Source organism: Ictalurus punctatus, chromosome 23, assembly GCF_001660625.3.
Source record: "Ictalurus punctatus breed USDA103 chromosome 23, Coco_2.0, whole genome shotgun sequence".
NCBI lineage: Eukaryota > Metazoa > Chordata > Actinopteri > Siluriformes > Ictaluridae > Ictalurus > Ictalurus punctatus.
In genome coordinates, this window is record NC_030438.2 from 12,665,310 (window position 1) to 12,683,165 (window position 17,856).

The 17,856-nt window shown below is 42.5% G+C and overlaps 1 protein-coding gene across 3 annotated transcripts in view; it reads right to left on the reverse strand.

Annotated features, from left to right (window-relative positions):
- virma (vir like m6A methyltransferase associated) overlaps positions 1-17,856 on the reverse strand; it is a 27,132-nt gene that overhangs the window by 1,225 nt on the left and 8,051 nt on the right. Inside the window, exons 5-22 of one of the 3 annotated variants that reach the window (XM_017453553.3) lie at positions 16,990-17,155; positions 16,733-16,852; positions 15,907-16,107; positions 14,261-15,443; positions 11,427-11,960; positions 11,164-11,318; positions 9,941-10,023; positions 8,794-8,887; positions 6,214-6,755; positions 4,849-5,084; positions 4,196-4,675; positions 3,946-4,084; positions 3,648-3,764; positions 2,092-2,252; positions 1,890-1,986; positions 1,521-1,687; positions 904-1,250; positions 656-799 (exon numbers count right to left, since the gene is read on the reverse strand). In XM_017453553.3, the coding sequence (XP_017309042.1) occupies positions 656-799; positions 904-1,250; positions 1,521-1,687; positions 1,890-1,986; positions 2,092-2,252; positions 3,648-3,764; positions 3,946-4,084; positions 4,196-4,675; positions 4,849-5,084; positions 6,214-6,755; positions 8,794-8,887; positions 9,941-10,023; positions 11,164-11,318; positions 11,427-11,960; positions 14,261-15,443; positions 15,907-16,107; positions 16,733-16,852; positions 16,990-17,155 (4,966 nt within the window). Of the gene's footprint in view, positions 1-655; positions 800-903; positions 1,251-1,520; positions 1,688-1,889; positions 1,987-2,091; positions 2,253-3,647; positions 3,765-3,945; positions 4,085-4,195; positions 4,676-4,848; positions 5,085-6,213; positions 6,756-8,793; positions 8,888-9,940; positions 10,024-11,163; positions 11,319-11,426; positions 11,961-14,260; positions 15,444-15,876; positions 16,108-16,732; positions 16,853-16,989; positions 17,156-17,856 lie in introns of all 3 variants that reach the window. The other 2 variants (XM_017453552.3, XM_017453554.3) reach the window with 2 other exon arrangements.

A 17,856-nucleotide genomic window follows, 5' to 3' on the forward strand; every position in this document is an offset into this window, starting at 1 on the left:
CGACTGCGTCTGAAATCACGTATTGTGACAGTACCTACTGCATTCGATTCAGTACCTACTGCATTCGATTCAGTACCTACTGCATTCGATTCAGTACCCACTGCTCGACTGCTGATACAGTATGTACTGATCAGTATAAGTGGTAAGCATGAATACAATTCTAGACGTACTACTGTCTGAACTGTCAGAATCCGAGCCAGTCCTGTTGCATTATGGGATAGTGCAGTATCTACAATGTCCTGTGGTTCAATATTACAGAATCGAGTTGGAAGCAGTAGGTCATCTGGGTATTTCTCACCTACTGTTTTATGAACACTGAGAATTCGGACACACGACTCCTTTGGTGTGCTGCTTTTAGCCGACTGCGTAGTTGCGTAGTAGCGTAGTAGGGATATTCGGATGCAGCCTACATCTCAGCGTCATCTTGCTAGACCTAGTTTCCACTGAATGACGTGGTGCACACAGTACTTATTCTTACTCTGTCCCTCTACTTGCAGATGGATCTGGGAGTTTCAAATAACTTGCTTATCTTTAATAAGACTGACACAAATTCCCTCCAGCCAAACAAGATGATTAAATAATTATGAAAAACGTAATGCGAATCTACCTAGCCGTATAGCTATTAAATATCTACACGGGTATTACATGAGTGTACCTGTTGGCGGCTGCCTCGATGGTAATGGCCTCGTAAAGTTACTTTGTGCTCCTCGGGGTTCGCTGTATGTCCCTCTGTGAGTAACTGCAGTCACTGGAGCACTCCAAGCGGAGCCCCGCCCACCCTCACGACGAGGATAATTACCTTCGGTGCGAAGAAAAAACCCCGCAAATGTCAATTTTCAAAAACGAACAAAATGTAGCAACAACAAAATCTGGATGTGTTTGAGTATTATCAGCTGTACATACTGGCAAGCAGTGCACTCTTGGGTGCAGGTGGAGTGAAGAAGCGGGTGTGGCTCTGGAAGCCCCGTCCTCTGGTTCCACCGGTAAACAGGCCTCTAGTGGGTGGCTTGGCTCCGCCGCCTTTGAGAGGGCGTTTGGGTAGAGGCAGGCCTGTGGGTAGGCTCACCTCCTTGAACTCTGCAGCCAAGAAGTCATCTACGTGCATGGAGGGGGGCCGGCTCGTGTTCTGTTTGCGCTGCCTGAAGATGTCGTGTGGCCGGCAGAGCTGGTTGAAAGCGCCACGACCACGTCCGCGAGGAGCTACCATGATGTGAGCACGCTTCGCCGGCTCCACGTACTCGGATTTGCCGCTGCCGAGAGATTCATACGGAATCATTATTGAGGATTATTCTATGCACACGAAGGGCACTTTCACATATGCAGTGTTGAGTCTGTTTAAATTGAACCCTGGTATGTTTTCCCCTTGGGTGTGCTCCTTTAAACAGGTCAGACACAGCAATCACATTCATTCCTGTGCTTGGGTGATTGCTCGGATTTCTGTATGCACTCTGCAAAGCTTTTTCCATACCTGTATTTCTGACCACTGAATGAAAGTGCATGTGAATGTGTTTTGTGTGTACCTAGACGTGATAAAGGTTTCATGTTTGTGCTTCCCCAGTCTAAAGCCCTTTGCTGGTTTGCTGTGGCCTGGTGAAGTCGGCTCGCTCAGGATCGAACGGTCTAACTCGGCCTTCAGGTTCAGATCAGGGCAGCATTGCTGCGCCAGTGCGACAAGGTCTACTTTAACCTGCAAAGCAACAAAACAAACTCCACATATTTCAGTACAAATACAGAAGCATAGTATCTCATTCATCTCCAAGTAAATCAGCAGGAAATCTGTTTTGTCCTCTAATGGCCACAGCCTCTTTCCTCACATAATACAGATGTACCAGGATTATAGCTATTGTTTTATAGAGTAGAATTGAACACCAAATAAAACAAACCCTCACCATGTCCTGGTCTGTCTCCATGTCATCTGACTGGAATGGAGGATACCAAAGAGCCCTCAGTTGATCATCCAACAGATCAGAGAGAATATATACGGTTCTTTGGGGAGAGAGCACACACAATCATACAGACATACCAAAAAACATCATCAGAGTACTAACAAAAACTTGACGAGCAGGTGAGACAGACTTCCTCTGCTGTTACCTGTTGTTAAATTGGGTCTGGAGTGCTTCTGCAGAAGGCAGAGTTGGCTCTGTTTCAGGTTCTGTTTGGCCCATAGTCTCTCCGGTACTTTCCACAATCTGCCGGAGACCCACCACATTCTCAAGCAGAGCTTCCAATGAATCATCCTCTTTAAGGAGTTCCTAGGATAGTTTGGTCACACAAGCATTAGATGTGAGAGGCACAACCAAAAAACAAAAACAAATAAATAAATAATGACACTCAGCCAGACCACACTTGCTTTAAAAGCAGGCATATATGTACGCAAGATGAGGAGGCAGTTCATTCAGCATACTGTTTTAAATGTGAAAGATGGATGTGTGTGGCACAGTACCAACACTAGGGGCAGTACAGGGCTGCGACTACTAATAATAAGACAAAAGCGATAAAACTGGATGATAAAAATAGTTGGCAATGAATTTTAATATTGATTTGTTGGTCGACGTTAACGTCGGTCCGCGTTCAAGCAATACATTTGATGGAAAATGACAGAAGCTCACAACCAAGAAAACTGTACGACTATAACAATTAATAGTTCATATCGAAGATTTCTGTGTCAAACTCAACATTATTAGTACTATAATTATTATAAACATTTTTTTATAAATATGTTGCTGTATATCTAAGTGGCATGTCTTCCTGGCTAGAAACCATATTAAAAAACAGCATTTATGCTATATTGGGCCCATAATTGAAATCACATGCTCCCAACCCTGGTCCTGGAGTACTGCACATTTTAGCATTTTAACTATTCTAACACATGCACTTCAACTCAGGAACGGCTGCTAAATTCAGTCCTTCCAGGATTACGCAATCCCTATAGTTTTCTGAAAAAGAAAAGCACATAAAAACTCGAAAAAAGCTGCAGCTACATCAAGCATTTTTGGCCGCAAAAACACACTGAATCATGAGCAGGAAAAACCCTAATACGTGTAACTTAATTATTTATCAAGGCACATTAATACTGCTATAGAACTAAAAATACTCCACACTCTACTCTACCTACACTGACACGTCGGACTCGTGTCCTGAAAAGCGTGGTAGAGCACTCACAACGTGACACACGTCTTTGTCGCTTCTTATACCAGTGCACCAAGAGTGTCTTCACCACGTCTAGTGTAAAATGTTCTTCTTTTGTTCCCGCCAAATTTGGTCCCCTTACCGTTCCCACCCACCTGTCCTGCTTTCTCCGATCATATAACAGTTATCAACCGGGGAGGGTAAAAGCTAACGCATGCTTCCTCTGTAACACGTGAAGCCAGCCGAACACATCTTTCTGAATATCTGCTCAGCATCACAGGGCAGTGTAACACACGGTGAGGAAAGTGCTATCGACCCTCTTCTGTATGCCTGCAATTAGCTAGTGCAAGTCTGATTGTCAAGGAAGAGAGAGCACGCCCTCCCTCCATTCGGAGAGCACGGCTGGTTTCGCCTCGGCTCCCGGAAACGGATGGCTGTGGCACTGTCGAGATTGGAACATATTTATTTCCGGATCTGAAAATACGTCAAATCAGCTCTTGTACCGATGCACTTCATACCGTGATGTGTTTCTCCAACTCTGCGAGTGGATGTTCAGTGGAATCATTTTTCCACTGGAGCAGCTGTTTCATATCACTCACGTTCAAAGCCAAAGAGCGGGAGTCCATATCTTCATCCTGTTACAGTACAAACAGGCTCTCGTAAACACATACTACACTCTCCCTGCCCCCCCCACCCTCTCTCTCTCTCTCTCTCTCTCACTCACATACATACATGAAGCGTAATGTTAACACACAATTCTGGCTTCACTAGACACCAGAATTGTGTGAAACAGATTGTGTGAAATCTGTTGTTCACCATTGTTGTTGAGTCATTGTTGAGGATCTGCCGCAGGAAGTCCAACAGCGCCGAAATCAGTTCAGCCGATTCTTTGTTAAAAGATGCGATTTCTCTCCGGAGCAACAACGCCACGGCAGCACCGTGCTTCTTCAGTGAGCTGCAACATAAACAGCATGTCAAAGCATATATAGCAAAAACCAAGGTCAGCAGTCAGTGAACTGCTCCATATATACGCTGCATACACACTTAAATAAAAGCACATTGTTACCTCTTCAAGTGATAGAGCCCATAGTCATGTTCAGTCAGGAACATCATGGTTCTGAGGCAAGTGAGCTGAAGTGTGTAGCTGCTGTGTGTGTGTCTGAGCACCTCCAACATTTTGTCACATATAGACGGCATCATGTCCTTTGAAGGCAAGGCATTAGCCAACTGCTCTGCCTCAGACACACACACCTCCCCTGAGCCGCTCACAATCAGAGAAATGTCTTGGTCACACAGTGATTGGATGATCGAGGCTATCAGTTCAGTGTTCTGTTGCACCGATAGGTTTGCGTCCACCGGTGAGATGAGCATCGCAAGCAGTATCGATAGCATCTCGGTTGGTCTGTCTTCAGGCCGCCCCTCGCTCCGCACCTCGCCGCGTAAGGCTCCGCCCAGCAGAGCCAACATGGCTGCCTTACAGGACCGCTGAGACACCAGTGAGTCTAGCAGAGCTAGTAGCCTTGTCAACTGCGAAGTCACGGCTTCCCTAAACAGAATATAAACAATAATGTGAGTAGACTAACATCTTGTGTGGGATCACACAAATCTTAAAACATTAAATATACACACACACACAGGCGTTTCCTAAATGGAATACCAACGAATTCACTCGTGAGCCCTGTTCACTCATGCATGTGCAATCCTGATACATAAACTTACAGTTGTATCTCTTCGTGCAGCTGCTCCAGCAGGGTCCGCATGACGAGGGTGGCAGTCGGTGCTGCAAGGTCGCAGAGCTGCACACACACTCGCCGGAGCACGGACAGGAGAGCTGGGCAGCTGCTCACACACACGCACCGCAACATTTCCTGTAACGTGCGTGCCTGAGCATGTAGGTGCATACTCCACAGCTTACGCGTGTTCATCGCCACTCCGATGTCTTGGGCTGACAAAGCCTGCCATATAGACAGAAACAGCAATGTATATCATCTTTAAACGGCAAAACCTCGTGAGCTTACTACAGACTATGGAAAATAAGTGAAAAAAAGAGACTATTTATGTAGCCATAATCTTTATCCTGTCCTGAAGCACCATGTTAGTGCCCTGGACAAAAAGGCAGAAAGTCTCTGGCTCACATTTTTTTGCCGATGAGCTGTGGTGTTGCATGTCAAAACATCAGTGGACTATATAACAGTTTTATATAGTAATTAAATGGTTTAAAATAGTTTCGGTTCTAAATTCTGATTGGCTGAGCCGTGTCCAAAGCCATTGTTCTATCCTTGATATACACACACACCTCGGACCACATCACAATAATTGAGTTTCATATCAATTTGCCAAGAATTAAACCTATAAAACTGTTAACTAAGCCGTTAGCTGTGGCTCAAATGACGAACTAAACACTGTATAGGCCGTTTCCAAGTCGATGGCAAATGATGTCAAACGTACTTAATGCGACGCGGCTAGCTTTAGCAGAATACCCAGAGTCAACGAAAATTTATTTCTTCATTTTACTGTTTATGTCAATGTAAACGTTTATGCCCAACGCGACCATTTTTGATTCTGAGCAAATCTGAGGCAGCGTCAATGCCTGGTAGCCCCGCCCCTCTTCCGCTACGTAAGCAAAGCTGCGACCGTTGAGTGTCCAACATGCCACACTTAGTTTTTTCGACTGAATATGTGCATCATACGCGTACCACTCACACTATTGATACTACAGAATGGTGTAGAATAGTGCACAAGTATGTGATTTGTGAGGCACCTATTGCTCTTTTGTAGAATACCCTAATAACCATTACCCTAATACCATACCTGTTATATTGCGATATTACATGTCGGAAATGTTTTTTATTGCAAATATAATGAATAATAAATGAAGTAAAATGTATTTAACAATGGATTTGATCATATTGTTTTTGTTGCCGTTTTGTAAAAACAATATGCCATGTGAGGGTGTGTGTTAAAAGTGATTTTATTACAGCTAATGGGTTTTACTCTGCTTCTCGTCACGCCTAAGGACAGAGAATGTTTAGCATCGTTGAGAGGGACAGAGATTGTTTAGCATCACTTGTATGTGTTTAGTACCTGTGTGGTCTGCATGGGCAGCGGCAAAGGCAGTAGCTCCGATAACAGACTGAGGCTGCTGTAAATGTTCTCTGGTGCAGCAGTAATGGAGTTGAGCACCTCTTTCAGCATGAGAGACCAGCTGTTCGCTGCCACGGTTTCCTCAGAGCCTGTCTCCTGCTTGCTCACAGCGTGTGTGAAAGTCAGTAAAACATCAGTGATGTCGTTCTGCAGGCGCAGCTCCTCGGCATCCAGGCGTCCCAACGGCGTGGAGCATGCAATGGTATGCAGGGTAACACACACGGCCGGGACACGGACATCCCTGAACTCGCACGCGCCGCCGTGCAACAGCTCGCTTAGCATTGCTCGCATGAGCCTCAGCGCACAGGATGCCAGTGACATCATCATCATCCGCTGTGGCGTCGGGCCTAAGGGTCCATGCAGTCGCCAGGGGGGTAGTAACACAGACGTCAACTTTTGGAGGACTTTAATAAACGTGTCCATTCCTTCAGCGCTGAACAGTGTGATCACGGCCTGGTTCCACTTCAGGTCCTTCTGCTGACCTATATAGACAAAACAGATTTATGATAAATGTTCACTAGTGCTATACACACACCGCTTTATTTTAAAGAATGTAGCGTCATAATACAGTCATACAGTCCCCTCCAAAAGTACTGGAATGGCTTAGAACAACCAAGCTAACGACTTCAAACACGGAACCTTTGGTGGCAGACGACCCAATGTTTAGGTGAGCTAAAGTATTGGAACAGATCATCTTAAAGTAACAGCTAATATTTGGTTGCATATCCCTTGCTTCAATAACTCCATCAAGTCAGCAACCCACCGTCATCACCAATTCGTCACCATTCCCCCCTGATAAAGTTCTTTGTTGAGCTGGCACTGTGTTTTGGATCATTGTCTTGCTGCACGATGAAGTTCGTCCCGATTAATTCAGATGCATTTTTCTGTAAATCGGCAGACAAAATGTTTGTGTAAACTCTTGAATTCACTCTGCTGTTACCATCATGAGTTACACTATCAATAAAGATTGGTGAGAATGTTCCAGAAGCAGCCATGCAAGCCCAAGTCATGACACTACCTCCACTGTGCTTGACCGATGAGATCATATATTTTGGATCATGAGCAGGTCCTTTCTTTCTCCACACTTTGTCCTTTCTATCACTCTGGCAGAGGTTAATCTTGGTTCCAGACTTTTTGTGGGTCATCTCTGTATTTGTTTGCAAATTCCAATCTGGCTTTCTGATTCTTACTGCTTATGGGTGTTTTGCATCTTGTGGTGTGGCCTCTATATTTCTGCTCTCAAAGTTGTCTTCGAATGGGGGATCGTGACACCTTCACCCCTGCCCTGTGGAGGGTGCTGGTGATGTCACTGACTGTTGATTTTTGGTTTTTCTTCACAGCTCTCACAATGTTTCTGTCATCAGCTGTTGTTGTTCTTGGCCGACCCATTCTGTGTCTGTTGCTCAGTAAATCAGTGTTTTCTTACTTTTTCAGGACTTTCCAAATTGTTGTATTGGCTATGCCTAATGTTTGTGCAATGCCTCAGACTAATTTTCCCTCTTTCCTCAGCTTCAAAACGTCTAGTTTTTCTCCCATATACAGCTCTCTGGTCTTCATGTTGGCTTATCCTTTTAACAACAAATGCAGTCTTCACAGGTGAAACTGACAGCTAAAACCAAGAGTAGATGATGAGAGCTATTTATTGTATGAACAATCAACCTAACAGGGCACACCTGGGTAACAGGAAACACCAGTCAGTCACATGTTCCAATATTTTTCCTTGCCTAAAAATTGCAATGTTTATCATCAACTGCTATTGTTTACCTTGCCCCACCTGTTCGTTGTTTGGTTGTCAGTACACTAGTAATTTCTTTCTTTTTCAGAAATCCAAATTATTGTATTGGCTACGCCCAAAGCTTGACTAATGGCTTTGATGGATTTTCCCTTTTCTCAGATTCAGAATGGCTTGCTTTTTTCCTATAGACAACTCTCTGGTCTTCATGTTGGTTTATCAACAAATGCAGACCTTACAGGAGAAACCCAGGACTCAAACCAAGAGTAAACATTCAGAGCTATTAATTTAAACAAATCAATCTAACAGGGCACATCTGGGCAACGGGAAACGCCCGTTATTCACATGTTCCAATATTTTTGATAACTTAAGGATGGGTGGGTTCACCATGATCCAAGTTGCTTAACACACATCTCTCTCTCTCTTTTTCAATTTTTTGATATCCACGAGAGCAGAGTATGTTTGTGAATGTTTTAACAAAATATCAAAAGGTTAAACAAAAAGCTTTCATATCATTTTTGCTTATATTTACCAAGGGTGCCAATATTAGTGGAGGGCACTGTGTGTGTATGTACACGTGTATATACATACACACATACATATATATCAGGAAATGAAAGCTGAAATTCTGAACTATTATCTCACATTCATCTTTTGATCTAAAATCCAAATGTCTTTAGTGTCTAGCAAAAATACAACAATTGGCCTGGCCTGGTTATCATAAAGATTTCATACCGTTAAAAACAGAAGATGTATGCATGCGTGTGTGCGTGTGTGCGTGCGCGCACCTGGCACAGTAGCTGGTGGACAGGCGATGTGACAAAGCACTCTGAGAGCAGTGACAAGGCCCACTCCATCTGGCATCATTACATTCTCCAGATTCTGACACAAAGAACAGAATCTCAGTTATGCATGGCTAGTCATTAAGTAGCTTGCCCACAATATATTATTGCTGGTTCGTTTCACTGTATAAATACATGCATTAGTCCTACTTATACACAAACACTGGCGCTACCTTATTTTAAACATCTTTTAAACAAGTGGACAATTACAGTGTGCACATATAAATGTAATTAGCCTTCCCCTTTAAACCCAAGAGACCTGATGTCCTGTTACAACAGTCAGGATACACATGCAATTTTCCAATCAGCCAATAATGTGGCAGCAGAGCAATGCATAAAATCAGGCAGATACCGGTCAAAAGCTTCAGTTAATAAAACATTTAACATCAAACATCAGAATAAAGGGGAAAAAAATAAAGGTTTTAATAAAGAGATTGAAAGATTTGATTGAAGATTGAAAAAAAGATCAGGCACTGTTTTTCCCCATCTTCAGTTACCGTAGCCTTCCTGTCACCTCAAACTAGTCTCGTCTCCTCCGACCTCTCTCATCAACAAGGAGTTTCTGCCCGTACACCTGCCGCTTATTGGATGCTTCTTCCCCCCTCCCCCCCAACATTTTGTGTAATCTCTACAGATTGTTGCGCATGAACATCCCAGGGGATCAGCAGTTTCTGAAATACTTAAACCAGCCAGTTTGGCACCGACAAAAATACCGTAGTGAAATTCTCAGACGTTTGAAGCACAGCGTTTTGACACTGATTCCTATGAGTGGTGTGAAGCTTAACTGAAGCTCTTCAACTGTATCTGCATGATTTAATGAACTGCATAGCTGACCCATGATTGGCTGATTGGGTAATTGCATGAAACTGAATTGCATACAGACTTTCCTAATAAATTGGCCAGTGAGTATATGGTTATGTACTTAAGGACAGGCTCAAAGTACATTTATATTAAATAATTATTTATTTATTTATTTTTAAAAACACCCTAACTCTGTTGAAGATATGTTGCTGCTCTAATATCCAACTTTCCTTTCTTTCAGTAAATCATTTTAAAGTCTTATACCATGTTCTATTGTAATTGATAAACAGACCTGTTTGATGTAGTCAATAAGGGCTGGAATGCCGCTCATATCAAAACGTAGTTTCTCCAGTGGCTCCAGACATTTACTCAACTCTGAAACAAACAAAAAAAAGTCACCAAATTAACCTAGAAAAAACAATATCAATTATAGATTGTTTACTAAGTAGCTCTGGGTGATATATCGATATAATATCGCTATCCTGATTATTGATTACGAAATACACTTTTCTGAGATATCGTTGGTATGGTGATGTTTTTGGGTTTTTAAAAAAAAGATTTTTAATAATTACAAATTAAATGTTACTGAATGGATGCCGTCGATTTGACGTCATTTATCATCTTTGTCTTTGTAGGCATTAAAGAAAAATAGCATGAAACTCAGTTTAATGTGGTTTATTTGACTACTGTTTTGCAGACAAAACAGTAGTAAAAACTTTGTTAGCTAAATTATAAATCGTGATACACATAATGTATCGTAGAAATGTTCTCAAGTATCATGAGAAGATATTTTTGACATATCGCCCAGCCCTATTACAAAGTTAACATGAGATTTATGCTTTTCTTTACTGTATAGTAACACAAGCCCTGAAGTGCAAGATACATAATACAGACAAATAATACATAATGCCTTAATTCATTATTTCCACATAATTATCTTCTTATTTTGACCAAACTCATTTTGAATACAAGTTGTACAACGTCTTGTCGTTTTCTCAACGTTATTTTGTTATTTCAATTTTGACAACCCATTATTTCGACCGAATTCCTTATAATCTCACGATTTTGACTTAATAAAACATTATTTCAAGTTACTTCATTAGTTCAACACACAGTATCTTGTTACTTTGACTTAAGGTTATTTCCAACAACTGTTGTGGAAAAAATATGTTGAAGTGCTATGTCGTCATTATTTATTTATTTATTTTTTACATATTACAAATTTTGGGAAACATTTTGAGTGCAGCGTCATTATTTCAAATTAATAACTTTTCTCAAAATATTATGTCCTTATTTTGATATACGTCAGTGAACTTCGACTTAATAACTCGATATTTTAGCATAAAAACATTCTTTTGAATTGAATATACTTTATAATAACACTTCAAAATCTCACAAAATAGTACCTTAAACAAAACATTTTCACACACTTCGTGTTCAGTCTGTCCATAGTATAGATTCCTGAATGGCTTTGGTGAGATTTTTAAGCTGCTGGGAAGCAGGTTTCTGTCTCACCTTGAAGTTTTGCATTGTTCTCGTCGGCTTTGCATATAGTGAGTAACGGAGCCGCAAAATGTTCCATCATTCTCAGCTCAGCAGAGGACTGGACAACCAGCAGCACAAGCATGCAGGCATAGTTGTATGTTACAGACTTTCTGGCTTTTCCCTCCCTAAAAATGAAAATCAATACATTGAAGCGCATATATGCAGGAGAAACCCCAGCTTGTTCTGCTTGTGTCTACTGAGGGGTGTGTGTGTGTGTGTGTGTGTGTGCTCACCCTTGTCCCTCTTTGGCGTGATGCTCGAGCAGGTTGACCAGGCAGCTGAGATTAACGTCCAGGCTGAGGACGTGTGAGACAGCGTTTCGTCCCGTGCTGCTAAAACTGATCAGATACAAGCTGTGGAGTGTGGACAGTACTTCTGGATTGTCACCTTCCTCGAGCTCCAGGCCATTCAGCTCGGCGACAGCTTGCAAGGCGTGCAAGGCCTGCATTAACCACACCCAAAAGCCATCATCCAGCGAGCTCTCGGTGCCAGTGGCAGCTTCCTCCCCCTCTGGCTCCAACAGAGGGGTCATTGGGGCCAGGTGAGCTAGGTGTGTGAGGGGAGCCACGTGTGTGAGAGGTGTGAGCAGACGCAGCAGGATGTTAGTGGGCTCGTGCTGGCTCAGGAGGAATAAGAGTCCCTGCTGGGATTGGGACAAGAAGCGCAGCAGCTCTCGCACGGCCTGCAGTACTCCCACGTGGCTGCAAGTGGCCGGAGAGGTCAAGACAACCGCCAATGACTCCAAAAAGTGCGCAGCATGCATATACCTGTAAAAAAATAAAATAAATAAATAAAATAAAAAAAAAGATTTATTAGACTTTGTAGATATATCCAATATCTGGCTAACATGATCAAATAAATGACAATCAGGTTATTAATTTTTCAGTAAAGTCGTGTGTAAATGATTTCACAGCTCAAACTCATCGAAGAATTTCGGCAGCTTTACAAAAGTTTTAGTAACACAGAATATCTTCACACTCACATGCGTCTGTTATTAAATACCAGACACCCGTAAATTACCAAGTGCATTCAAAGCACGTCCGATTTATAGCTGAGGTCATAAGTTTACACACGCCTTGAAAATAAGAGGGATCATGTTTTTTTTTTTACATTTAGCACTGCCCTTCAGATGCTACAAAGAAAACTCTTAAAAATAAGATCTTTAAACAAAATAACAATTTATACCGATCGTCTTGTTCAAAAGTTTACACCCCCTGCCTCTTAATGTATTGTGTTGCCTTATTGAGCATCAGTGAATGTTTGCACTGTTTTGTAATAGTTGTGTACGAGTCCCTCAGTCATCCTGTGTGAAAAGATGGATCTCAACATCATATAGTCACTGTTGGAAAGAGGTCAAATATGCAGAATATGCTGGAAAGGCAAAGAATGTGAAGGACCTGGAGGATTTTTCTGAAGAACAGTGGGCAGTTTAACTGCTCAGAACAAACAAAAGACTCATGAACAACTTTCACAAAACATAAATACAGTTGTGGATCATCCAGGTAACGACACACAGGATTAAGAATCAAGTGTATGTAAACTTTTGAACGGGTTCATTTGTGTAAATTCAGTTATTATTGTGTCTTAGGGATAAGGATGGGCGATACTGACTTAAAACTATATCACGATATTTTCTGGTGTTTATTGAAATAACGATATCAGTGACAATATAAATATAGTACAATTCACCACTGTTTTTGCTACAAGTGACAGCTGTGATCTTGAGAGCCTCAGAAACACAAACATTGACCTAAAAGTAAAACTGATTTTCTGTAATAAAACCAGTTCCAGATTGTAGAGGTAGCTCCTCGTTTAGCGATAAACTCCTCCTCAGCTTCACGTTCGCCTTCCGCCGTACTTGTTTTCGCTCTGCACGTGAGCTGCGAATGGGTCGCACACAGAAATACGTCATCAACTAGGCTTTATCATTATCATCACGGGAAGACTCATTCTTATTGTGGGGAGAATTTCTACAGGTATATCGCAAATGATAAGATATCACCATCCCTACTTGTGGACTATATGTAAACATCTGGCAGTGCAAAATAATAAACAAAATGGATTTTTTAAGATTCCTCTTATTTAAAAAAATATATTTTTTAATATTTTGCAGATTCTGCAAGGGGTAATGTAAACTTATGATCTCAACTGTACACAAAACTCTCAGCCATAACAGTGCATCGCCTACCACAGACACAGACAAAGCTCCTCCTTTTAAAGAATACTATTACTCTTGTCCTAATTGAAAAGCTAGTCTTATTCGTTTTTAATTTACGGATTCTTTTGGACTTACTTTTAAGTCTGAGGTTTGAACAATTTTCTGTAAATTCATGTATGCAACTGAAATAAACTCTATTTATTTAATCAGCATTTTAAAAAATGCAGTATATAAAACTGAACTGATTGATTAAGGTTCACATGAGTGAATCATCTTCAACTTAGGAACTCTGATAAGATACAAACATTTTTTCTGGATTAAATTAAATGATTTTCACAAATAATTCACAGTTTTTATGTAAATGCTCTTATGTAAACAATTTACAAATACACTGGTTCGTATCCAGCTTGATTAATGAGGCCCCCTGCATTTACTAACATCTAACAGACCTTACTTACAGAACATACCAGACCTTACTGGTCTTACAACAGGTCTGCATGTCCACGATTAACAATGTTTAGTGTCCTCCATCTTATAGGCCTTACAAGAAATAATCTTACATTGAGTACCTTTGGTTATAACAAATCCTAGACTAATAATCTAAACACTGCTCTCATGCAAGAGCAGAAATCAGGAAACATACCAGAGCTTGTATGTCTTTCAAAAATGTATGTGTGTGTGTGTGTGTGTGTGCGCAAGTCCAATAGATTTGGCTAATACGGTCTTAACGATCTCAAAAATGACCAACAAGTATAATAAAGCTTCATTAAACAGTTAATAGGAGATATACACATTTTACAAGTCGTACAGAAAGTTTTATGCAGAGGTTTACTACATCTCGCTAGAATTAGCTACATTTAGCTAGCATGAGCCTGATTAACACCTAAGGCGTGGGGGTGTGTGAATCACCTATAGAGAGTTGGGTAAGGATCATCTCGCTCCGGAGGTCCAGTAATGCGCGCAGTCGTGGGAAAAGCCTTGCCAGGTGGCTGCACCATGCAGTGAGGCGCTGTTTCCAGCAGGTGGAGCAACTCTTCTAGCAAACCTTGCAGCTTGTCCAAATCGGCCTCTGATAGAGAATTCGATTCCAGCAGCGTGTCCATGTCCATTGGGCTCTCTGGCTCTGCCTCGATGTTTTCCCTTTCTCCCTCCTCTCCCTCTCTGTCTGTGCTTTCTCTCTCCCTCTCACCTCCTTCTCTTTCTCCAGCCTCACCTTCTGCAGGATGGTGCTCAGCCCACACACCCGCCGTTTTCTGAAGATCAGTCAGCACTTCGTAAAAATGTCCTTTCTGAACGATGGCAGCACCTGCCGTCGCCACTCGGACGGTCTGGTCCAACAGAAAGAGCTCGAGCAGACGCTGGTAGCCACTGGTCCCTTCGCTGTCTTGTTGGCCCACTCTAATCAACGCCTCCATGCCAAGTGGTTCGCTTATGATGCTGTCGAGGGAGCGCAGAATGCTGAGTTTCAGTGTGGATGACACATGATCAGCAAACAGAAGGTCCAGAAGAAGACCCATGATTCCCTTCTCCAGTAGGGCCTGCACAGTCTGAGTACCACAGTCAGCCAAAGAAGATGCCAGTTTGGCGCCTGCTTTCAGCTGGCGCAGGTTCAGGGCAATGGGCTGTGCCAGGGCCGAGTCGAGACTCAGAGCTGTGGATGTCCATTCAACCAGCAGTTTCAGCTGCTCCTTTTGGCCCTCTGGGTCTTTAACCGCCAAGAAGCTCAATCCTTTCACTAGCAAAGCAGAAACTTCCTCTAATGCTGTTACCCAGCCTGCACCACGCTCCGACTCTGGTCCGTCCCTCCAGGCCTCTAGCAGTTCTGACAACTTAGCGGCAGACTCGGCCCACTGCGACGTTTGGTCCTGAAGGTCTGTCACCTTAAGACAATTCAATTCGGCCTCGTAGCGCGTGATATGGGGTGCAGTGAAGTGCTGGAGGGGGCGGAGTTCCCGTTCATATGGATCGTATTGGACAGTGGGTAGAGATGCGAGGTCCTCAGGGGTGCAGTCAAGGTCGAAGGCTGGCAGTTTAAACGCCCCACTTTCGAGATCCTCCTCGTCACTGGAAATTTGTTCGTAGCCATCGTCACCTAAAGTAAGGGGAAAAAGTTAACATCTAGAACTGGTGAGGGAGGTGGGGGGCACACACACACACACACACACACAGAATAAACTACAAGTTAATTCTGGTGAAACAACAAAAACTAATAAGAAAATTAAAGTATGTCCAGCACGCATGCAACATCTCAAGAGTATGCTTGCTTTCATCACAGAAATAACTACACAGCCATACTTCTACGCAAAGCAGGATGCATATGAGCCGGAGTACAGGGACAGGGACATACTAAAACCCATAAAAACCAGTGCCACGTCTATGCTGTAGCTCAGGGAGAGGCAGTTTAACATGCAGGTGTGATTTTAGTGACTTCCTCTCTGCTCTGTCAGGTTAATGTGGGAGCATGCTGGGAGAAACACATCCGCACACATGCCTGAGGGACACACACCGTGCTGTGCCTCCCCTACCTTCACCATCATCCTCCATCTCCTCCTCACCCTCTTCTTCATCCTCTTCCTCCTCCTCCTCCGGCTCACTTCCCTCAGAGTGGGCATCGTCGTCGTCATCCTCCCCTGCTCCTTCTTCTTCCTCCGGTTCCTGGTCCGAGTACGTATCATCAGGAGGGAGGGAGTTTCGTTCAGGAGAAACAGGCTCCAAGTCATCGTCCCCTCGCTCCATGCTCTCCTCCTTCACCGGGCCTACGACACGAGCGATTCATTGTTTTTGAAGGAACGGTTCAAAAATGATTTCTTGAAAATAAATAAAATTAAAATGAGTATTCGCTCATGTACATATCATTTTTATGGGGGTAATTCCATCCTATTACAGCACTACTGTAGCCACCATGCCTGTGCGATACTAAGTTTTCCCTGCTGCAGATTTACCATTTTTAAAAAACAGCAATAAACTATTAAATCATCCAGAACCAATAGCCTAAAAAAAAAAAAGACAGGAAAGTTTGCATTTCCACCACTTCAAATTTAAGTAGAGTATGAGAGGGTGTAATAATATTACCAGCTGTGCAGTCGGGAGCTGCAGAAAACTGGTGGATTTTAGCTGATTTCGTAGGAATGCACAAACTGCTACAACAAGCAGTCATGTTATACACTTTTTGGCCAGCCTAAGGCTACACCTATACCTAACCTACCTAATACCATTACCTAAGTAATGTACTAACTTTATGTTGCTTGAAAAGTTGCTCTTTCAGTTTTTTTTAAATAAATGTGGCACTTCGAATTAAAATAACATTAAAAAAAATCACATATGAAGAATAACAAAACTGTTCACAGGCAAACAATTTCATTCTGGAAATTTCACACACACCTGGTACAGGCAGCGCATCCTCATCATCGTCATCTGGGGGTGGAGGCCCTGGTGGGGTTCGAGGGCCTCTGGGTTGTGGTCTGGGTGGGCTGCCATTAAACTGCTCCTCATTATCCCACTCTGACACACACACACACAACAAATACACTATGTGAAAATAAAAACGATATACACTTACAACAGACAGAGCCTTAATGAAAGAAGCATTGTTTATTTCTAATACTGTTCATGCATGTGTAAATAACAGATATACTGACCATGCTTGACATTCCTCTTGGAGGTTGGGGTCTGCTGTTGCGGTGGAGGTGGAGGGGGCGGGGGCGGAGAATCGCGGTCGTGGCCATGTGAGCGTTCGGCCGTACCGTACACCGCCAAAGTGAGGCACGTATACCAGCCGCGCAGCACCAACCCATCTGTATTTATCTAGACAAAACAATCAAGCGAGGTCACATCTTATTATACAGCTCACGAATTACACATACTGTACCTGTAGTACCCGTACTATAGCCTGCTTATTCCACAGGTCTAAACTGGGGTCACTGTGTCCTTTATTACATTTAGTGTTTGAACGCATCCTTCAAGCCTACTGAAAAGTCTGTCTTGTGCAACAATAGATCTTCAGGATTAGTAAATCGTTCCTAAGTTAAAAATCACGAGGACAGCAGGAAGTTGAACTCAATGCTGCAGCTCAGTGACAATTATGGCCTGAAATCATACAAGGAACCAAAAAGAAAACACTGACCACAGACAGACAGGAGTTAAAAGCTGGAAAATAGAAAAACTTAAACTTAATGCAATGTGTACTGGTGTACATTTGACATTTATCACTATATAAAATCCGTTACAGATGTGAGCTATCCACTCAGAAATTTCTGTCAACGTTTGCCCTATTTTCTTGTATTCTTTTGTCTATGTAATGCCTTGCTACACACATAAAAAATAAGGTCATATTTCTTATTGTTGTTTCATTTGTTCCAAATTCTGAATATGAACGCAGAGTGGGAACATGACCAAATACTCTGTGGACCACACTCAAAAGAGGAAAATACAGTGGTGCTTTGTGAACACTTTAGAATTTTCATTATTTCTGCACAAACATGCAGCTAAAACATCATCAGATTTTC